Source organism: Lynx rufus, unplaced genomic scaffold (assembly GCF_022079265.1).
Source record: "Lynx rufus isolate CCGP_SWC_20201006 ecotype Redwood Valley unplaced genomic scaffold, mLynRuf1.p SCAF_40, whole genome shotgun sequence".
Taxonomy (NCBI): Eukaryota; Metazoa; Chordata; class Mammalia; order Carnivora; family Felidae; genus Lynx; species Lynx rufus.
In genome coordinates this window covers 2054379-2077680 of record NW_025814857.1, presented here as the reverse complement: position 1 = coordinate 2077680, position 23302 = coordinate 2054379, and the positions used below count along the sequence as shown (strand labels likewise).

Sequence of the window (23302 nt, the reverse complement as noted above, 5' to 3'; positions counted from 1 at the left end):
TGCCTGACCTTTGAGCCGAGACATACATCTTCTGGTTCTCAGGCCTTTGTAGGACAGCACCGGCTTTTCCAGGGTCTCCAGTTTGCAGAGGGCAGATCTGGGACTTCTCAGCCTCCAGAATCGTGTGACCCAATTCCTCATAATAAATCTCATTATACAGAGACAGAGACAGAGACAGAGACAGAGACAGAGACGGAGACAGACTCTGTTTCTCTGCAGAAACCTAATACACCCTGCAGCCAGTTCTTACCCCTCACCTCCAGCTCCAATTGTCCCATGAGAGTGTGCTCATCAATTCCATACCAAGTCCACATTGCTGAGTCCAGGGGACACTCCTCTGCCCCATCTTACCAGTGTCTCAGCACCACTTGACACTCTGGATCATGCCTTCCTACTTAAAACTATACTTTTTTTCGCCCCCTGGACCCCTCTACCCTGGTTCTTTTCCTTGTCTCTGAAGATGACTTTCTGTCTCCCTCTGGGTTCCGTGATAATCTCATCTGCTTGACCTTGCCCTTTTCCTGACTGCTTAAATGTGGCTGCCTTAGGCGGGGTTTGATGAAAGTGTTTACTGAGTGAGCCAGAAAGGATGTCTCTGAGACATGCTTAGCCGGTTGAAGCCAGTGGAGTCTCCAGAGTTTTCAGAGTGTGGAGTCTCTGGATGACAGTTTATATGGAGACGAGCACCTGACATAAGACATTTCATGTCAATATCAAAGACCGATGATGGGTGGTGGAGATGATGGGGCACAGGGCCAAAACCTCCTAAGCCACCCTTCAGCCCTTCCCATAATTTTAAACCTAACGCTGAGACTTTCTGGATAAACCTGAAGGCAAAATAATCTGTGGCATTTTCTTTTTTTTTGTTTTTAATTTTTTTTTCAATGTGTATTTATTTTTGGGACAGAGAGAGACAGAGCATGAACGGGGAGGGGCAGAGAGAGAGGGAGACACAGAATCGGAAACAGGCTCCAGGCTCTGAGCCATCAGCCCAGAGCCCGACGCGGGGCTCGAACTCACGGACCGCGAGATGGTGACCTGGCTGAAGTCGGACGCTTAACCGACTGCGCCACCCAGGCGCCCCAATCTGTGGCATTTTCTAATGTAGCTAATGGAGGCACAGGAATTATGTGTGTGTGTGTGAGACACACACGTATACACACACACGTATATATATACATATATACACACACATATATATGTATATATATATATAATTTATTATCAACTTAGCTAACATACAGTGTATATACAGTGTGCTCTTGGTTTTGGAGATAGATTTCCATGATTCATCACTTACATACAACACTCACTGCTCATCCCAACAAGTGGAGGCACAGGAATTAGTACCTGCACTCATTTAACTGTACTTATTTGAAGCGTCACTGAAAATTTCAACATCACAAAAGGACCTTCGGACACTGCGATGGCTCATTTTATGTGTCAACTTGGGGAAGCCGTAGTACAGAGGTATCTAGTCAAACACTAACCTAGATATTTCTGTGAAACTATTTTGTACATGTGATTAACATTTAAAGCAGCAGGCTCTCAGTAAAGCAGATTGCCCTCCATAATGTGGGTGGGCCTCATCCAATCAGTTAAAGGTCTTAAGAGCAAAGACTGAGGCCCCTCAAAAAGGAAGGAACTCTGCCCCAGACTCTGACTTCAGACTCAGCACTGCTACATCAATGTTTGCAGGAATTTCCAGCCTGCTGGCCTTGCCTTGCAAACTCCAGACTTGCTCACGACTGCGCGAGTCCATTCTTTAAACTAAATTTCCCTCTGTCTCTCTCTCTTTCTATCTGTACACACAGACACATTCTATTCTGTTTCTCTGGAGAACCCTGACCTAGTATCCCCTGTAGGTATTCTGGTCCCCCTAATATGTCCACGCCTTGATCCTTGAACCTCGGAATATGTTATGTTACATGGTAAAGGGGGGAATTTGCAGATATAATTAAGGTTACAGACTTTAAGATAGGGAGAGTGCCCTGGATCAGTCAGGTGGGTCCTATTTAATCACATGAGTCCTTAAAAGCAGAGCACTTTCTCTGGCTAGTGGCAGAAGAGATGCTTCAGGAGGGGAGGTCAGAGAGATCAAAGCTTGACCCACCACCGCTGGTTGGGGGGCACATGGAAAGCCAGCAAGGAATGAGGACCCCAGTCACACAAGCATATGCAACTGAATTTGGCTAGCAACCTGCAGAGCCTCCAGAAAGGCCCCCAGTCCTGCTAATACGTTCATTTCAACCTTGTGATACTGTAAGCAGAGGACCCACCTGAGCCCACTGGGACTTCTGACCTACAGAAGCTTTGAGAAAATAGATGTGTGTGGTTTAAGCTGCTAAGTTTATGGTAATTTATTGTGGCAGCAATAGAAAATGAACCCAGTGCTTCATACTGTGCAACAACCCTGAATAACTAATTACTGTGTTGAGGAAAGCCTGGAAACATACATATAGACAAGGCAATATTTTTAAACACAGCTACATGGTGATTCTGGAATGAGTGGGGTTAATTCTGGACTTGTTACAAACCTGGACCCAATGCAGCAATGTTTTGCTAGGACACACAGAACTTAAGTCCGTCTGTCACCGCATTCACCAGGAATTGCTTGGGGCTAAACAGCACAGTAATAGACCCCAAGACGAACACCACGAACTGAACACACTCCTGGGGCTGAAGCCACACACAGCACCATACTTTGCCTCTACTGTTGCCTGCAAAGACCGGACCAAAACCTTACTCTTTAGCGTTGACATGAGGATCCCTCCAAACAATGGGACCATTTCTCTGCGGTGGCACTCATGTGTAGCTCCAAAAAAGATGACATTTGCTTCTTCCTAGCAAGACGATGCTTTTGAGAAACTCATTTGATAAAGAATCCTCAGGTCCACTTTCGTTGGCTTGATTCCTTTTCCAGAAATGAGAGTGGTGGCCTCATTCACAGTTACCGAATCATGGGGCTGAAGATTACATTTCAAAGAGTTTCTCTGTTTTCAAAGTTTATGAAAAGGTACCATCTTCTTTATTACCTCTCTCTCCTGAGCTCTGGACGCCTGTGACCAACTGGACATCTCCACTTGGATAACCCGTAGGTACCTTGCAAGGCCGCATGCATCATTGTGCACGTGTGCATGAGGGGGTCACCTCTAAGGGGGACCATTCACAGTGGAAGTCTCATAGATCTCTAGGTCTGTTATGGCCCTTTCTTGGCACATGGGCCTCAGAGGTTGAGCTTCAATGACATCGGCATATTGTGACCATTTTATGGCAAACAGCAGCCCAGTGTTGGAGGAGGTGGTCTCTTGTTCTGATGCACACCAGAGCTCTTTAAGGGCTGGGGGTCAGGGTACGGCACACTTGACATGTCCAAAATGAACTTGTCCTCCTCACCCATCTCTCCCAACTCCTTGTCACCCCACGTTCCTTGTCTCAGTGACCGCTATCGTGGTCTATCTGTTCGAAAACTTGGTGCCAGCCTTGACCCCTCTCTTAACCTCTTCCTCTCTCTCTTCTTCACGCCCAGCATCCCATCAGTCACTGTGTCCTGTCTGATGTCAGGCCCTCATGCATCAGCTTCTGAAAGGATCTTCCCACAGCCCCTCCTGCCCCTCCAGTCCATCCTCCGTCGTGCAACCTTGGCCATGCTTCCAAAGTGTAACTATGGTCAGTTCACCCTTCTGCGGGATCCTGCTGTGGCTTCTTGTCGCCTCTAACAGGGTATCTCCAAGTGTGAGATAGACAGGGCATCGGTATCAGACTCACTCGAGGTCTTTATCAAATGTGGACTCTCAGCATCCCCTTCCCTGCCAAGCTCCTGGACTTGCAGATTCTCTGCAGGGGGGCTCATGCGCCTGTATATTAGTAGATGTCCCAGGTTATTTTTATGCATGCAGTTTTTGAAAACTGTGCAACTGGCAGGACAAAGGCACTTTGATTTCCCCCAGGTGAGCACCAGCGTGGGCCTGACAATTCACTCCTCCCCTTGCCTCCCACCGCACAGGTGGGCACCTGTTCCCCGACAGTGATCCCTGGGAAGGCAGGGTGGTCAACCCAATAACTGAGTAGGCCCCGATGGGGGCCTTGTGGGGCAGAGGAGGGAGGGCCACGTGTATGCTGGGAGGCAATTCTCCATGGCCATGTCAGGTTTCTGCGTGACCCAGGTCCTCTGGGTGAGTGCTCCACAGGAAAGGAATCCCAAATTCAAGAACGGTGATATAAGGAGATATTCCAAGACAGTAAAGCTTAGAGACATCGCCGTCCCCAGAGCCAGTTCAGAGTGGTACGGGGAAAAGACCGCCCCCCCCTCCCCTGAGATTTATTGCATTCCAGGATAATGAGGAATTGCTCTCTCGGAAGAGAGAATGGTGCACCCCATTACACGTGCAGGTACCATCTGGCCCCCTGTTGGTCAAAAGAGACTACGGGGCTGGCCACCTTCAAGAGGAGGGGAGTAGACCCCACCTCTCGATGTGGAGATCAGGGCTGGGCGAATCCGTCCAGGATGTTGCCCTGGCTGCTGCTTTTGCCGCAAATGATAAACTGCCTTTAGTTTTGACCCAGAGACCTCACGTTTTCTGTCAGATTGTCAGTGGAGTAGCAGGCTACATTTCGAGTTTGCTACTAGCAGTAAACCTCAGACCCTCCACAACTGTGGACCTCAGAGTGTGTGGCACCTTCCTCAGAGGGCAGCAACGGTTTGGGCATGGATCCTCAGCTGAATGCGGAAGGAGGCTGCCAGGGGTGGGAGGTGGCTGCTTTTCTGGGCCCCACATCAAGAGCGGTGTTTGGGCGCTCTATTGTTGTACACACACACACACACACACACACACACACACACACACACACATCTCAAAACCTAGTGGCTTAAAATACCAAGTTATTTCTCAGAACTCTGTGGTTCAATGGAATGAGTCTCCAACTTCACCTGGTGTTGGCCGAACCATCAGGATGGCTAGAAGGCCTGAAATGGCCTCAGTCACATGGCCGCCAGCTCGTGCTGGCTGCTGGCTGGGAGCCTTGGTTCTCTTCCATGTGGACCTTTCTGTACGGCTGGTCGGGTTTCCTCACAGCGTGGCCACTGAGTTCCAAGAAAGAGTATTCCCAGCATCCAAGGCAGAAGTTGCAGATCCCTTAGGTCCAAGCCTTGGAAGTTACTACATAGCGCCCTACCCTGCTGCCATATTGTGTCGGCCAAAAGAGGTTATGGGGCCTGTCCACATTCAAAGGGAAGGGACATAGATTCTACCTGTTGACATAGAAGTGGCAAGGTCACATTGCAGAGGAGCATGAAGAATGGGGGATATTATTGCAGCTGCCTTTGGAGGCACATTCTACCACAGATGGACCACATAATAGTATTTCTCCAAGTGCTCTGAGCCCTCCCTGCACCGGAATCCAGCACAAAGCACAAACTTCTTAGGCTCCATGTCTTGGCCCTATTGGCCTCTAGTTGACCTTCTCACTTGCCTTGTCTGACTTTATGCTCCAGCAAATTTCAGTAATTTCTTAGAGTTCACTTGCACATAATATGCTGTTTAAACAGCTCCACACCTTTGTCCATAATTGTTCTTTCTGCCTACAACGACTTGACTTTTTCAACTGATCGAAGCCTTACTCGTCCTTTAAGATTCAGCTTTGTGTACACTTTTCTAGGAAGCAGTCCTAACCCCTCTCCTCTCACAGCCCTGTGGGCTTGCCACCGTCATTGCTCTCACCAACAGGGAGCCACTTGACTGAACTTCTTAGGCAGTAATATGTCTGATTGCTTCTCTGTGCCCTAAGTCCTATGTTTGCTTCACTGAATTCTAGGTGGAATAGTGTCACAGTGAATTCCTCAATGGCCTAATCCTACTTGAAGCTTATGGTACTTAAAATACGTTTAAAATTTTACCATTTTCTTTCTGACAAATCTCAGGGCAGCTGGGATGCTTGCAAAAAGTTCTGGAGGCAGGAAAGGCCAAGACTGAGGTCCAGTTCCTGATGAGAGCCCTCTTCCTGGCTTGCTGAAAGCTACTTCTGACTGTGTCCTCACATGGCCTTTCTACAGTGCCTGCTCACAGAGAGAGTGAGACCAAGCTCTCTGGTGTCTCTTCTTAATAAACGCAGTATTCTCATCATGCCAGGGTCCATCCTAGGATCTAATCACCTCGAAAGGCTTCATCTCCAAATACCATCAACTGAGGGTTAGGGAGGGCATCAACACATGCATGGGGTGGGGGGAGGTGAGAACACAGTCTATAATAGCGGATTAAACATTTGATTTCATAATTTTAGAAAGCCAGAAGCCTGCAGGAGATGGGTCTCCGGTGTGTCTGGACATCTTCTCGTTCTTCCTCCCAGCCATCCTCAGGCATCCTTTCACGCCAGGCCCCACCCCCTCATGGGTGTACGATGGCTGCCGGGGCTCCAGACATCACATCCTCATCCTCTACGTTCAGTTTTAAGTTATTAAGCTAGTAGGACAGGATGGGTCTGGGATGGGAATGGCCATCTTCCTGTCTACAGTTCTGCTTTTTATCAGGGTCACGGCTCTGCCGTCTGTACCCAGGGAAATCACAGCAAAGGCCTTAGTCATGATTGCCATCACCACCCCCAGCAAGGTCAGGGGTGAGTTGGGAGGCGATGAGCCTTTATCATCAGATACTGGCTGGATTTCCATAGCAGCAGAAGCTAAACATTACTGGTACTGTAAAGCAGGGCCGGAAGTTCCGAGGGCGACATCAGAACACCCGATCGCCCCACAGATGGTGGGGAGGTGGGTTTGTGGGAGGCAGGGAAGAATGGCGTGGGGGAGGAATTGCTAAAATGCACGCAGTTGCTCTGGCTTTAAGACGACGAGACTAGCGACTCCCGGGGTCCTGGGCCGCCCTCACCTCAAAAGTTTCCCGGGAAGGAAAATGGAGGGAAACAGATGGTTTCTAATCCCTGAACGCCCCCCAACTTCTCGTTCACCCGGTGCCTCCCCGGCCACCCTGGCGCGTTCCCGCTCGCAGCCGGGGGCGCCGGCCGGTCGCCGGCTCCCGGCGCCCGCGGCCCGGGCCCAGGTAGGGCTCTGTGAGCGGGGGCGCGGCCCGGCCCCGCGCGCCGCTCCCCGCCCCCGGCCCCGCGCGCGGCCTTGTGGGTAGCGCGGGGCCGCCAGGTGACAGCTAATGGCGGCGGCCGCCTGAGCCGGCGGGCGGCGCGGCGCGGCAAGGCGGCGGGCCCTTCCGGGCGCCGCTCCCCACTCGCTGGGGCTTCCCCGCGGCGGCGGGCCCGGCGCGCCATGGACAGGCCGGCGGCGGCGGCGGCGGCAGCGGCGGCGGCGGCGGCGGCGGCGGCAGCGGGCAGCGAGGGCGGCGGGGGCCCGGGCCCGGTGCCGGCGGGCGGCAGGAGGCCTCCTCGGGGCGCGGGGGCCCCTGCCGCCGGCTCCCGGCAGCCCAGCGTGGAGACCCTGGACAGGTAAGCGGGACCCGGGCCGCCAGGGCCTCCGCGCCCCGACCCCCGAGGGCCCCGCGCGCCGTGCCGACGAGGCCGGGGTGGGGCGTGCCCCCCTCCTTGCCCCCCTCCTTGCCCCCCTCCGTGCCCGGCGGGGTCCCTCCCACCCCCCAACGAGACCCCGGACCCTGCCCCCACGTCCCAGGGCCGCGCACCTGGCTCACTTCCGCCTCGCGGGCTGGGGCTCCCTGCACCCCGAGGGGCTTCGCCGCTGTCAAACCTTTTACGTTCCCCTTCCAGCCGCACCTTGGAGACGCGGCCACCCGGCCCTTGGGAGGAAATTTCACCCGGGGGCTCTCTTTTAGCGCGGCCTTCCCTTCTGGGGTTGGAAGACCAAAATCCGGCCGCGCTGCTTGGGAGTCTTTGATGGTGGGGTTGGGAGTGGGGACTGGGGCACTCAACCCCGTGGGTGTTGGAGGTGGTGCAGATGGAGGCAAAGTTACCCTGCTTTGAAAAGCTGGGATGGAAAACTTTCAAACTGCTTCCGATGCAAGAACACACAGTCGTTTACTTTCAGCCCTTCACATTTTGAAGGAACCCGGTTGATTGTTTTCACGAACACAGAAGCCTACCACTGGTTCTTAGGCAGTTGCAGAGCCAATATCAATCAGAAGTATAAACTGACCACGTCCAGCCGGGAGGGCCATCCTAAGGCTCCGAGGACAAGGGATGGGTTATCCCGTAGCCCAGAATATCCAGTGTTCCCACATGTTGGCCATTTCGCCAACGGGGGGGGGGGGGGGTGCGGTTAGGCAAGGGATAGTGTGGTAAGGCAGCTGGGTGAGTGTCAGATGCTCGTTCTTGCCTGTGGTAGTCATAGCAGTGAGCTGAACTTTGGGGAGTTTCCTGAAGCATAGGAACAACTAGAAACACTCCCTTTGTTTCTCCCTCCGTGTAATTACAATGTAGTCTGGTTCAATGAGCCTAGTGATCAACTTCACTGAGAACTAATCACAGCTAAGGTAGAACGTGAAGGGGTCAGGGTTCCACTCATTTGCAGACATTCTACAATGTATGAGGACCTGGAAAGTTAGAGAATAATACAAGATGGGGTTTGCTCTCTGGATTACCATTTAGTGAAGAATGCAAACAAACCAGTAATTTAAATCGGATGTGGTGAGTGCTAGGGTAGAGGTCAGCACAGAAGTGCTCTGGATGGGGTGCGTGTGCATGGGAATCATCTGAGAAGCTTTCTAAGAGCTCCACGTGAGCAGGCCCCACACCTAAGGCTTCAGGAGTTAATATTTTTCAAAAACCCTCTGCAGACTCCATTGTGATGCGCTGCACTGTGGGCACACGGAGGTGGGGTGCTTGATTTATTATTTAGTCTGGGGTGGGGGGTGGGACACTATGGGCAGTTAAGGGAAGGAGGCCTTCTGAGGAAGCTGACATTTGAACTGAGTGGTGAGGAATGAGAAGTTAGCCAGGGGACAGGGTGGGGAGGGCTTTTTGGCCTAGGGAGTGGAATGTGCAGTCACGCAGGCGATGCTGGATATGCGGAACTGGTAACGCCAGAAGACGTGTGGGAAGGCGGGGGCCCGATCTCGAAGGGGCTTGGGTGCCTTCCTAGGGAATTGTGCCATTATCTTCTGCGCCGTGCTTCTCAGAGCCTGATTCTGTGTACCCTGTGTAGGAATCACCTCCAGTGTTTGATGTAAATGCAGAGAGTTGGATCCCACCCTAAGTCTAGTCAGTCCACATCTGGGGTAGAGCCTAAAATTTTGTACTTTCGCCAAGTACCTGTAGCTGCAAGAAGGTTGGTCCAGGTGGTCTCTCTTGCCCAGGATGGTACTGGCTTAGTAGTTGGGCTGGTATGATTAATAACAGCATCGTCCTTCAACTCACCATAGTGTCCTGGTTTGGAAAGGAAATTAAATGGTCCCTTAGCGATGGGGATCACGAAAGGATTTCCATCAGGTGACATTTCCATCAGGATGGGATTGACATTTGAGAACATTTGCTCTGCGGAGGTGTGGTGAATGGACCGGAAGTGGGCAGTCTTCTTGAGTAGGTTATGGAAAAGCTAATCACTCACTTATTCTGTGAATCTGAGTGCCTGCTCTGTGTCAGGCACTGTGTGGGGCCTGAGGATTTGGCAGGCAACAGACACACAGATCACTGCCCTGGTGGAGAGTATGTTTGGTGAGAGACAGACAAAACACAAGTAAACTGTATCTTCTGTTAGGTGGTGGCAGGTGCTAGGGGGACAAAGTAAGTCGGGAGGGGAGGAGGAGGTGTTGGGGGTCTGCAGTCTGGGGGCAAATTGGAATGTGATGTAGGATGGTCAGGGAAAGTCTGGCTGAGAAAAGTGACATTTGAATAATGCCCCTAAAGAAGGAAGGGGTCCAGTCATACAGATATTAGGGGCAACAGCATTCCAGGCACAGACCTGTGTACCCTGGGGTAGGAGTGTGAGTGAAGTGTGCCAGGATCAGCAAAGAGACCAATGTTGTTAGTAGAGAGGGAGCTAGGAAGAGAGCAGTAGGGGTCGAGGTCAGAGAGGTCACAGGGGCAGATGGTGGAGAGTCATGGGGAGCCTACTGGGACTTTTGAAGCCGAGGAGTGACATACTCTGGTGTAGATTTCAGTAAGCTCTCTGGCTGCTATGTGGCCGACAGACTGAAAGGGGAAGGGGTTGAAGCAGAGGGACTAGCAAGTAGGAGACCACTATTGTGGTTATCCAAGGGAGAGAGCATGGTGGCTTACAGCAGAGGGGTAGAGGACAGGAGATGTTGTCAGGTTGTGGATATAATTTGAGGAAAACCCACAGGGTAGAGCCAGTATGGTTTGCTGAAGATTGGTTGTTGGATAGGAGGGAAGAATCAAGATGCCAAGAGTTTTGGCTTGTAGGAAAATGGTGTTGCAGAGATGGAGAAGCCTTTGAATGGAACACAGGAAATTAGCAGGGTCTCAGGTCTGGACATAGTTACGAGATGCCAGTTGTATATCCCAGAGCAGAGGTCAGAGAGGTGGTTGGTTTATATGGGTTTGGAGCTCAGGGGTGTTGTCTGAGGTGGAGACCTGAATTTGGGAGTCATCGGCCTAGAGATAGGGCCTAAATTCAGGCGACAGGAGGAGAACAGAATGGTAGGTGTGTGGAAGAGGGTCTTGCAATGGGAATTGAGCAAGGTGCATTGTCATGATACCAGCCCATGGGAGTGACATGGCTTGGTGAGTGAGTGTGAGAGTGAAGTGAAGTGGGGGGTGGGCTCCAAGGTAGACTCCAGCTTTTGGGTGTGGGGTACCCTGGTAACTGGCTGTGCCCTTCCCTGACTTAGGCAACACAGGGCTGGGAGAATGGGTTGTGTGCTGAGCCACCTGTGCTGGCTTCGACAGGTCGAGTTGGCAGGCTCTCAGGATCGACTAGGACAGATGTCTCATTGGATTGTGGGCATCCAGATCCGGGGAATCCAGGTTGGAGAAACAAAGCTGGGCTCTCCCAGGCTGCGAGTGGTTCTTTTTTTAAAAATTTTTTTTTTAATGTTTATTTATTTTTGAGACAGAGAGAGACAGAGCATGAACGGGGGAGGGTCAGAGAGAGGGAGTCACAGAATCCGAAACAGGCTCCAGGCTCTGAGCTGGCAGCACAGAGCCCGATGCGGGGCTCGAAGTCACAGACTGCGAGATCATGACCTGAGCTGAAGTCGGATGCTTAACCGACCGAGCCACCCAGGCGCCCCTGCGAGTGGCTCTTAATACCAAGAGTGAGGTGGGAGATTGTACAGAGGGATCCTGGCCTGCCTTCTTTGATCTGTTGTCACGACAGACTGTGATTCATACTCTTCTTTGAAGAGTGACTCACAGAGTGGCACCTGGCTCTACCCGCCAGGTTCAGCCTGGCCCCCAGGGACTGGGGAGCCCTCCCCTCTCTCCTGCATACTGTACTTCATGACAACAGAGCTGCGGTCCTGCAAGAGGATGTGGCTTGCTGAAGGTCGCAGAGATAGCTGGTAACAGGAACAGGACTCAGAGCCAAGCCTGCTGTCTAGCAGCCCAGTGTGCCATGCTGTTTGTGACTGTGTTGGCCAGGACACTTCTGGTTGCGAGTGACAAAATCAAATCACTCTAGCTTGAGCCAAAAGGTCAGATCTCGGCGCACATCACTGCTGCACACGAGGAAAGATGGCAGCGGGCACACTTGAAGCCTGAGCTGCACACAGCGTTGTTGGGACTCCTCCTGTCTTGTCTCTTCTTGTCCTGCTCCTTATCTCTGTGGGTTCCTCAAGGTGCTGGGGGAGAGGAGTAACCTGCAGCAGTGCCGGGGGTGGATCTGTGCAGCTTGGGATCTGAGAGGAAAGCCTGGGACTGGCCTGGCCTGGGTCACTCCCCTGCAGGTGGGCTCAAGAGGAGCAGGGGGTCAGCCCCCCTCTGCCTCCCGAACAGCATCCTGTGAAGTGGGGAGGGGCGGGCCCCCCACAGTAGATAAGGGTCCTTATCAGAAGGACGGAAGGATGTTGGGCGGATGGTAGCAACAGGTCACCCACACTGGGTGACCAGGCGGGTTCCTGCTATTAGATTTGCAGTCAGGGGTGGGTGCTGGCAGCGTGACAAGAAGAGTGGGACGTAACCAGAAATAAAGGGGACTTAGCCTTTAAAAACGAAACTAAAGGGTGCCTGGATGGCTCAGGTGGTTAAGCATCTCACTCTTGATCGTGGCGCAGGTCACAATCTCACAGTCATGGGATTGAGCCCTGCTTCGAGCTCTACACTGACAGTGCAGAGCCTGCTTGGGATTCTCTCTCTGCCCCTCCTCTGCTCATGCTCTCTTTCTCTCATAGTAAATAAATAAACTTTTTCAAAAATGCTAAAAGAAAACTGAAAAAGAAACTAAAATCCCTCCTTTTTCCCTCCTCTGTTCTTTTAAATTGTACTAAATAGGTTCTTGACACATGATAGGAATGTCTGCCCGTTCATTGCATGTTTGAACTTATGTTTGCAGACCCATAGCTAACCACTGGGCTCCCTTAACCAGAGGCTATAATTTAGATCACTAGTAGAGAACACTGGATATCTTCCTTTCACTATTTAGCTTATTTTACATACTGCCTAGGGGTTCCAGTTTTTTCTGTCTTTCTAATACATGAATGTGGGTTTAACTAGTGATGCGATTTTTCCAGGTCTGGAACATTCTTTAGAGTGAAAGCCACCTGCAGGGTAAACTTTCATAAGCATCTTTTGCCCTTCCTTCAGGGCTGCGATGAGGAGCCTCATTCCCTCACGTGATTCCCGCACACTCCTAGTCTGCTTATGTGTTCCTTTAAGTCAGGTGGACACAGCCTGCCCACTTACCAATCATGGGACCTTGGTCAAACGCTGGAGTCTCACTTTGGTCATCTGTAAGATGGGTCACTATGAGGCCCAGGTTTCCCTTTAGAGCACCATGCAAGTGCAAAATGCCATTTTCCTTGCATCGTCGCGTTCTCATATGGGGCAGTGGCTGGAGTCTGTGGCGCTGGCCTCCGCTTTGCCTTCCGGTTCAGTGAGTTTGGCACTGTTGGCTGCGCCGTGTCTTGGAAGCCTCAGTGAAGCTGGAGCCAGGCCCGCCGCTTTATCGGGCACGTCACCTCTGTGCCTCAGTTTTCTCACCTCAGAAACCCGTTGGCTACTCCCCGCCTCCGTTTCACACTGTGGTCGTGAGGCTCTGATAGCCCAACAGACCGGAAGAGCCTTCGTGAGCTGTCAGCGCACTGACAGAAATGCAAGGTGGCATGACAACTGTGTGCAGGATGGCATTTGTCTAGTCTGTTCTTTTTACAGTCACATCATCAACTCTGTTCCCTTAAAAGTCTATTTGAAAAATACGACACCGTAAGATAAATATTTCACTTTAGAATTAATATTCTGTGTACATTACATTAACAATACTCTGTACAATTGTAATATAGTAAAATTCCATTAAATGATAGAGAATAATATGCCTAACTGTCTAACGCCTAGACTCTTAAACTTAGAACAATTGGTTGATTCATTTTAAAATCAACCTGGAACCTAATCTTACTTCCTGGTTGTCAGTATTTCAGTTCTTATATTAAATGTAAAGATAACCAAGTAGTCTGTTTGTTTTCTAAAAAAAGAAATGTACATATATCCCCAGTCAGTACTCATTTTTTTTTCATGGAGAGCTGACGTCTTAAAATATTTTAATCACACTATTTCTTTTAGTCCTACAGGATCACATGTTGAATGGTGTAAACAGCTTATAGCTGCTACAATTTCTAGTCAGATTTCAGGTTCAGTGACATCAGAAAATGTATCCAGAGACTACAAGGTAAGCAGCATTGAGTCCTTAATTCATTTTCAATGTACCAAGAAGCTTTGCATTTTTAATTTCAGTGAGACTTTGGCCCCTTGATGTTCAACAGACATTTGTTTGGGAACAAGGGTGAAAGGTTCTCTGTTGTTAGATCTGAACTTTAGAGGAGAACTTTTACCAGGATCCACTAGATGTACTCATGGTTTTCAATTGAGAGGAAAAGCTGTCTTTAGATTGCGATCATTTTTCTAAAAAAATCTAGTTCCATTTTGTTATTTTATTACATATTGTATTTTTACCTTTTATTATTACAAAATGCCTCTGTTTTCCTCGATGGTATTCTGAATTTCAGAAAACGTCTAATGGACCATACTTCCCAACTTCACAGTTTGTTTCTGTATTTAGGTGTTCCCAGTGGGTATTCAGCACTAACACGTGATACTGCAATGTAAAAACAATTGCACAACTCCAGACTATTGTATGGGCAGCTTCGTTTTTTAGTCCTTAATTTGGATTCTCTGTTTATTATAAAGTTAACAGTGATAAGCTCCTTGTCAGCAGAAACAGGGGCTCTTTTTACTCATCAGTACTTCCCCAGCACGATCCTAGAATATAACACGTGCTCAGTAAATACTTGTTTAATCGATTAACAAATAAAACATGTATGTGCTTCATCTTTGTTAAGGGTAAGACTAACCTTGTTTTAATGTCAGTCAACGATTAAGCCATGCTTACATTGCAGTAATGGTGTTTGCTTGAATTGACGTTTCAGTTTCTTATAGTTATCTTTGCCTGCTAGTAAAAGAGAATTGATTTTCACAAGTATAGGTGAGCTACATTTAGTATCGCAGACTACCCTCAGTCAACAGTCTCTCAAAATCATGGTCCTTGCCAGGTGCCAAGGCTTACAAACAGTTCAAGAACTACAATAAAGATCCTAATTAATTCTTTTTATTTTATTTTATTTTACTTTATTTTATTTTATTTTATTTTTTTTAACGTTTATTTATTTATTTTTGAGACAGGGAGAGACACAGCATGAACAGGGGAGGGTCAGAGAGAGGGAGACACAGAATCTGAAGCAGGGTCCAGGCTCTGAGCCGTCAGCACAGAGCCCGACGCGGGGCTAGAACTCACGGACCACGAGATCATGACCTGAGCCGAAGTCGGCCGCTTAACCGACTGAGCCACCCAGGCGCCCCCCTAATTAATTCTTAATACATGCTCCTTGCTTAAGGGCTCTGGCCTCCGTTCCTCTCCTCTCTATCTCATAATGCACCAAGTGCAGAAAGTGACTCAAGAGGCCATGTAATTGAAATCTGGCTATCCTGCTGTACTTGCTTCATCCCAGCCATCCAGTGCCTTTGATTAGGTCTACCAAAGGGAAGCGGGGCTGCAGATTAGTAGAAGTTGGGTAATCTGTTCAGCCAGAAGAGTGACAGTATGTCACTCTCACTAGGTTTCCCTGCTGTCTGGTTTTCATGTTTGTCCACGGTGGAGCAGCTGGAGTTCCTGGTGTTCCAAACCCAGCTGGGCAAACATGCCGTCCCCAGGTGGGAGGAGCATTTGCTGTATCACTGATGCCTGCGTGGCGGATCACTGAGCAGCTGCTGAACCCACCGGTCCCGGTTGCCCTGTTGCCCCCATCTTAGCTGAGAAACTGCTCCGCTGACTGGAGAGGCTCAAGAACCCATATTAAAAGAGAATAGCTCTCAGGCCTTAGAATAATTTTCTTTACTGACATTTATGAGTTAACTGTAATGTTTTCATTATGGTTGAATATTTGTTAGTGTTGTGTGGGTTCAATAAAAGATCACATAGCTCTCTAACCTCTACATTAGTAGATCAGACTGAATCTGTACTTTAACATGAAGCAACTAAGTTTTGTTAATTTTAGTCTATTTACAAATTTTGTGCAGCAGAATTAGCTCACGTTGGAATGGTTTAACAGATGGCATTCAGAAAAAATATGAGGCTTTTCTATATTTTGTAAGTTGAATTTTAGGTATCTGCATCAGGTCATGGCTAAAGCTTTTGATGAATTATTATAAGAGAACATGTTTTATAATTGTCTTCATTATATTTGCTCTGTAGCCAAGTCTGCAAAGTCAGTGTTCAATTAATAATTCAGGAGTTGTTTTCTTCCAGAGAGAGTTTTTTAAGTAATAAAAGTGTAAAGTGTTTCTAAACCACAAGGATAATTTTATGTGCTACTTAGAAAGTAGTTCTTAAAATCAGAGTACCCAAGACGGGCCTCTGGGATACCTCTGGCATGGGAGCCATTGCATGGGGTTTTTCCTGATGGTCCAGCTACAATTCCTTGAGGATCTAATTTTCAGTTGTCAGTCAATAATATTTCAAATTATCTACTGTGCGAATATCTTATTTGAAATACACACTCAGTATGGGGGTTGATTTATTATAGGTTAAGCTCAGGGTCAGCAATTCAATGGGAGCAGATGTTTATATGAACACTTGGCATCTTGACTTGAAATGCTGATTCTTTTGTGTTGTGGGCTGCTGAGGGTGGGTCTACATCCTCTTCCTCATCAACCCCTGAGCACGCATTGGGGTCTATGGTTTTGTAATACTTTTGGGCATATAATCCATTGCAGCCTTAAAACAACCAAATAAGGTAGCTTTTATTATAATCATCATTTAACAGATGAGGAAACCAAGACTCGGAGACATGAAATGACTTGCTTAATATCACATAGTTAGACTTGGGATTGTTCAGTAGGATGACTATTCTGTTGACAAGGTAGAGTGAGTTTTAAAAAAAAATTTCCCCCTGCCCTGTCCACTGTTTTTCAGAATGTGGCCTTTGGGTTTTCCCATAGCAGCACTCCTTAGGGTGCTTGCAAAAATCCAGCTTCTGTGGTCCCCATCCTACCCAGTGAGTCACAGTCACTGCAGGTGTGGAACCAAGTTTCCTAGGTTTATAGCTCTTGAAATTGGTGATTGGACCATGCATCTCAGGAAAATTCCTACATATCTAAATAATTAGCAACTCATGTTAGGTTGTGGAGAATAATTGTTTTATTATTTATATCATAAATTGAAAGTAGGCTCAGGGTCAGATCACCCAAACTGTGGTAAGAATATTGCTTTTATCACAAGATAAATTTAGATGGTGTGTCCATATGGACATGTTTTCACAGTTATGTAATTATTTTAAATATGTGCTAGAAAAAATAGCACATTACACTTGTGATTTAATGGATGTTACATAGGCAAAGTATGAAAACGGAGTGGACTTAAAGTCACTATAAATGTAAATAATAATATTCGTGTAGGCAATGTATAGATATGGCAAACCAACCTTGTAGAGGCCATATACGAAATGACAGAAGTTTGGGAGACATTGTCCCAGCTGAAAGATTAAATAGCTATTATGTTGGATTGTGGATCAGCTAAATTAATAAATGTGTGCTTTAATACCAAGTCACCGTGAAGACTTGCCTGGCTGTGAAGACTAGTAGAGATGTAATAAAATGTTTTGTTTTGTCTCATCCCCCCCGACCCCCTCTCTGCACCCCGCTACCAACTCAACCCAATTGCTTTTCACTTTTACTGGACTAACAAAGAGTCTCCCTCTTGAATTTGTCAAAGATGTTAAGAACAGGATCTGAATGCAATGTTCCATAGACTAGATGAAATAATACGGTTACAAATTGTGGCAAAACTTAATAGTCATCAGTACAAGTGACATCATCATCACCATCACCATCCCTCTCTGCCTCTTCTTGTCCATGTACACACAGTAGCTAGATCTCTTCTGTAAACATTCTGAAGTAAATGGAGAAAATAGAGAGGATCCTGTACTAAGTTTAATCATTTAGCAAGTTAGTACAGTTTAAATTCTGGATCCTAAACAAAAACTTGCAGAAGGGCTTTGGAGGGAAGTAAGAAGCAGTGCATGGGAAAGGCTTCATTATGCTTGAGCTGGGTTTTAGTCAGTACTGCTTGAGTACTAATGTATGTGAAGGGAAGCTCGAGCATGATCTTTCAGAATCCATGGCCTCATGATCTATGTATTAAATCAGAGTTTGCAATTGTCTGCAAGCTAGACAGAAATGGGAGGGGGCAGTGCAGAACTGGAGAGAACAGCATGTCCCCTTAAAAACAATTGAAGAAAAACCTGCTACTGCCTGGTTGAGCATGAGGCCTCCGTTTTGTAACCACTGCCGTGGAAAAGTGCTGTCCTCTCTCTCAGGGATACTTGAGGGAAAAAATTATTTCTTAAAAATGTCAAGATTTCGTAAGTCAGAGAAAGACGAATACCATATGATTTCACTCATAGTGGAATTTAAGAAACAAAACAGATGAACGTGGCGGGGGGTGGGGGGAGGACAAAAGAGAGAGGCAAACCGTAAAACAGACCCTTAACCATAGAGAACAAACTGGTGGTTGCCAGAGTGGAGGTGGGGGGTATGAGTTAAATGAATGATGGGGATTAAGGAACACTTGTGATGAGCATCGGGTGTTGTATGGAAGTGTTGAATCGCTATTATTATACACCTGAAACTAATATTACACTGTTAACAAATTTAAAAACTTAACCCCCAGATTTCAGCTTCTGCTTCTGGAAAGACGGAGCAAATGTATGTTTTCTTATTCTTCCTGCTAAGTACAACCAAAAGCCGTGGACATTTGCTATACAATAAACATAAGAGTGCCCTGAGAGGTAGAAGAAAGCAGACTGGTAAGGGACCTCAGGACCCCAGGAATGACACGATGCTGAGTCCCTGGGTTCTGTTTCTGCCACGGATGTCCCAGACTTGTTGCTGAAGAAGCCAGCAACTCAGAAATGCCAGTGGGCACAGACAACAAAAGCCTACTCTCTCAAGCCAAAGGACCAGGAAGGAGACAGCTTAGCAGAAAGAAAACTTTTAAACACTAACCACTGTACTCCAGCCAGACACCACAGAAAAAGTTGTGGCCCCACACCCACCCTGCCAACAAGGCCAAGTCAGGAGCCTAGAATTCCCACCCTTGCCAGGCTGCAATGAGGCACACTAGACTCCTGCGGTGGTAATGTCAGAAGAAGCCCAATGGAGAGTCAGACTTTCACCGCGGCCCATCGGTAAGGAGGCTGTGCCTCCCTTGTGCTGTTAGCGGAGGCCGTGTCAGGGGCAGTAACCAGGTATCCCTGCCCTGCCACTGCCAGCCGGGTATCCATGGAAGCCTGAGAAGGGGCTGGAACTCTTGCACTGACCCAGCAGGAGCCAGGAATCCCCCATCTGGTGTCAGCAGAGGCTGAGTGGGGAACCTGGACTTCTGCCCCTACCTGGCTATAATGACGTGGTCCCCCCACTTGTGCTGGAGCAGTGTCACAGAAAGCGAGCTAAAACCGATGGTTTAAATAAGACCCAAACTATGAAAAAAGAGAATCAATAGGTGGCAAAACTGAGATGACAGGTGTTAGAATTATGTGAAAATGATTTTATTAAATGTTTATTTGAAAGAGAGCCTGAGCAGGTGAGGAGAAGAAAGAGAGGGAGAGAGAGAATCCCAAGCAAGTTCTGTGCCATCAGCATGGAGCCCGACGCGGAGCTCGAACCCACGAACTGTGAGATCATGACCTGAGCCGCAATCAAGAGTCGGACACTTAACCGACTGAGCCACCCAGGCACCCCTGAAAATTATTTTCAAGATGCCATCATAAAGTTACTTCAGTAAACGATTACAAATATGCTTGAAACAATGGAAACATAGTGAAAGAAAAGAAATAGTTTCAGCAAAGGAAAAGGAGATAGAAGAAGAACCAAATGGGAATTTTAAAACTGAGAAATACAATAACGAAAATTAAAAAAACCCTCAATGAATGGGTTCAATAGAAGAGAGGAAAGAGAAAAGAATTGGATGGGTCTTAAGGGAATTAACACTGAGCCAAAAATGCTACTCACTAAAGGTCACCTACTATATAATTCCATTTATGTAACAGTCTTCAAATGACAAAATTATAGTCATGAACAGATTAGTGGTTGCCAGGGGGTAAGAAGGGGAGGGGTGGTGAGGGAAGTAGATGTGGCTATAAAAGGGCAACAGTAGGGGTCCTCCTGGTGATGAAATTGTTCTGCATCTGAATTGTATCCGTGTCAATTTCCTGGTTCTGCCATTGTTCTATAGTCCCAATATGCTGCCATTGGGAACATTGAGTCTACAGTTATCTCAAAATTAAAATTTAAGTTTTAAAAAATCAAGATTTTTGCAGACTGCTGAATGATTCTATATTGCATGTAAAATAATTTTGATTAATATGTATAACAACTCACGATATATCAGAAGTATTATTTAAGTGAAACATAAAGTTATGTTGGTAAAGATCTTAGAATTTAGTTGGTGAGAGGATATCGACAATTATCCTTGTACTGGTTCATGTTTCATCGAGGATGGAATTGGACTGCTCCTTCATCATGTTTCCTGGAGGGCTTTAGAGAGTGGAAAGTGATGGTTTCAGGTTAGAGTTTGACAAAGGGCACCAGGCAGGGTTCAGGTGTGGCTAGTTTCCCAAACACCAGGGTTGTATTTTGATGACTAAAGATTTTTTTATTAGCCTGGCAATGCCTGGGTGGCTCATTTGGTTAAGCATCTGACTCTTGATTTCTGCTCAGGTCATGATTTCGTGGTTCCTGGGATCGAGCCCTGAGATGTGGTGAGAGGAGTGAGGAGGGCAGAGCAGGACATTCAGGGCGTTAAGCTTTGAGGGCCTTTGTCAGCCTCCTTCAGAAGGGGAACAGGTCTAGGTGGGGCCCTATTGAGGTTAAGAACATGGGAGGTAAAACCAACCAGCCTGGGTTTGAATTCCTACTCTTGTGTTGCCGGCCCTGTGACATCGGGTAAGTTACTTCACCGCTTGCTGCCTCGGTTTCCTCATTTGTCACATGGGGATAATAGTATCTCCTCAGTGGCTGGGAGGGTTGGGAGGGTTGAGATAACACGTGTAAAGCATTTGCACAGCACCTGGCGTACGGTGGACCCTCAACTGCTTGTTGGTATTTATATCACTGGCACTGGCTGTGTTTGAAAACTTCCTGAAATACTGCCACGCTGTTGGAGATTTAGGGGTGTCACCTGTTATAAAGAATTAAGATGGGAGCCAAGCAGAGATCGACACAGTAATTGATCAAAGCTGGCTTAGAGGGCCTGGCTTAGGGGCGAGGCCACAGTGTGCCCAGAGCTCAACACAGTCACCCAGAGGCAGCTGCGGACACCTGGGGCCTCTTCCTCAGGATAGGGCTCACACGGGCCAACTCGCCACCAGCCAGGGAGGCCAGGTGGTACCCTCCTGGCGGACTGGTGCACAGAGCCCAGAGAGCCCAGAGGGTCAAAGAGGAGCACACGGGCTCCCTTATCAAGAGTGGGTGGTCAGCGGGACCCCTCACCTCTCTGGTGAGGAGTGTCCCAAAGGAAGACTTGAAAAGAACCTGAGGGCAGAGGGAGTTTAAGCCCCGGTGTAAACTTTTATAGAAATTTAAATCTTGGGGCTCATCTGTGGAAAAATTCACCGTTTCCCTCTCTGCTACTCACCCTATACACTTTGAGCCCTTTTGATGCCAGATGTGTGGGTTTTTTCCCCACACTGGCCAATTCAACACCGGCCGGGTGTCCTACGGTTCAGTTCAGTTCTGACACCAACTGGGAGTAAGTACAGACCCCACAGCTTAAGGTGTCAGTCCCACTAGATCATCCCTCACTTCAGACACCAAATGAAAGTAGTGGGCCCCTAGGTTCCCCACGACTTCTGCCCAGCTTGGCTACAAATTGGCGGTCCCCAGGACCCCCCTCCTTGATTTTGCTCGTTGGCCAGAACAGCTCACAGAGCTCAGGGAAACACTAAATTAGGCTTACCACCTTATTACAGGACATGATAAGGGAGGCAGATGGACAGCCAGATGAAGAGCTACACAGGGCAGGGTCTGGGAGGGTCCTGAGTGCAGCAGCTTCTGTCCCCGTGGACTTGGGATGCACCACTCTCATGAGTATTTGTTTATGATGTAGCTTCTGTTGAAGGAAAAACAATAAAAGAACTAAAAATTCAAGTGTCCATCAACAGAGATGGGGAGGTGAGGTAGGAGTTTGAGAAAGTATTTTCTCACCTTTTAGAGTGGGAGGTCAACAGAAACTGTTTGAAGTCAAAATATCAAGAATTAGAGGTGTCACCATATTTACAGTTATGCAGGCATCCCTCAGAGTGAAAAATCGGTCCAGTTAAATATGGTTATCACTAGGGCATGAATATGCTCAGAGAGGGGAGACTTTCTTTTGAGTTTTTATTGCTACCTGTGCCCCATTTTGAGTTGTATAGTAACATAAGCATGTATTTTCTTGATTTTGTACTTTCTTGAGGTGTAATTCACATTCTTAAGTATATGATTTGATATGTTTTGATAGGTACACACTTGTGAAACTATCACTGCAATTAAGAGGATAAATATATCTATCGCCCCCTCCTCCAAAAAAAAGAAAGCCAGATTTAGGTTTTTTTTAATATAGTCTATATTTAGGAATTTATGGGCTTTAATTCTCTTTGGGCTACAGCATGACTTAATTTAGAACCTTTTTTTTACTTCAAGGGGTATGCTAATGATGATACAGTGATTTTTTTGAAGTCTGTAGTGTTGTATTCATGTGATCTTCTTACGTATCCTGAGGAAAACCTATAAAGGTAATAAGAACCTCTGGTGATTTTTTTTTTTTTTTTAAAGATCTGTTTCCCATAGAACGTCTAGTGGTTAGATGGTGGGATTACAGACTTTGGATTGGGGAATAGACACTCAAGTCTTCCTTGCTTTCCAAAGGCTCATCTGTTCTCGGAGGTGTTTACTCCAGCCAGAGCTTCCCGAATGCATACACTGCACGCTTGAGTAGGAGTCACAGGCTAGGGTGTCAGAATAACATGCCTCCATTTAATAAAGCTTGGCTTCTCCTCCCCTTCCCTCCCCCCTGCCCTCCCAGCACTTCCTCCCACCTGCGGCTGCCCCTTCCGCATGCAGTGGGAGTTAGGGTGAGAGGTGGGCACATCAGGGAGTTTCAATTTGGAGTCCGGAGTGCGAGTTGGAAACAGAATTTCTGTAGAAACCAGCCTAAGATTTATGGTTAACTACGCTTCATGATGCCATTAGTGCCAACAGCTGAGCTGTGCTCTGGGTCAAATGTGGGGGCTTTTGTGGTTTTTGGGTTCCCTTTTGTTTTGTTTCTGTGGGCTGGTCTGGGAGCAGAACCGACGTTTTGTATCATTGTTTCTATGGGGAAAATGCCTTCAGTGTTCCAAACAGGCACACAAGTGAACTTTTGAAACACTGCCTGTTCGCAGGCTTATAATGGTACTTGCCAGAAGGGGTTTGTGTTTAAAATAATGTAGTTTGTCTTCGCCTAAGGGTAATACGTTTCTCCAAATCAGAGACTTGCCTGAGAATTCTGGGACAAATGTGTTCGGATTGATTTGATACCGAATGAAATTTGGAGGGCAAATGTGTTAGGATTGATCCGGTTGGTTTAGGTAGCGGATTATCATGTTCCATCGGGATGGGCTGCTGAGTTTAACAGCATCTTTCACAGGTCAGT

General features: G+C 47.7%; 1 protein-coding gene across 3 annotated transcripts in view; it reads left to right on the top strand.

Annotated features, from left to right (window-relative positions):
- Positions 1 to 6734: 6734 nt before the first annotated feature.
- MTMR1 (myotubularin related protein 1) overlaps positions 6735 to 23302 on the top strand; it is a 65136-nt gene continuing 48568 nt past the window's right edge. For 2 of the 3 annotated variants that reach the window (XM_047097735.1, XM_047097734.1), the window contains exons 1-2: positions 7268 to 7443; positions 13642 to 13747. In XM_047097735.1, the coding sequence (XP_046953691.1) occupies positions 7268 to 7443; positions 13642 to 13747 (282 nt within the window). Of the gene's footprint in view, positions 6761 to 7267; positions 7444 to 13641; positions 13748 to 23302 lie in introns of those variants that run through there. The other variant, XM_047097737.1, reaches the window with a different exon arrangement.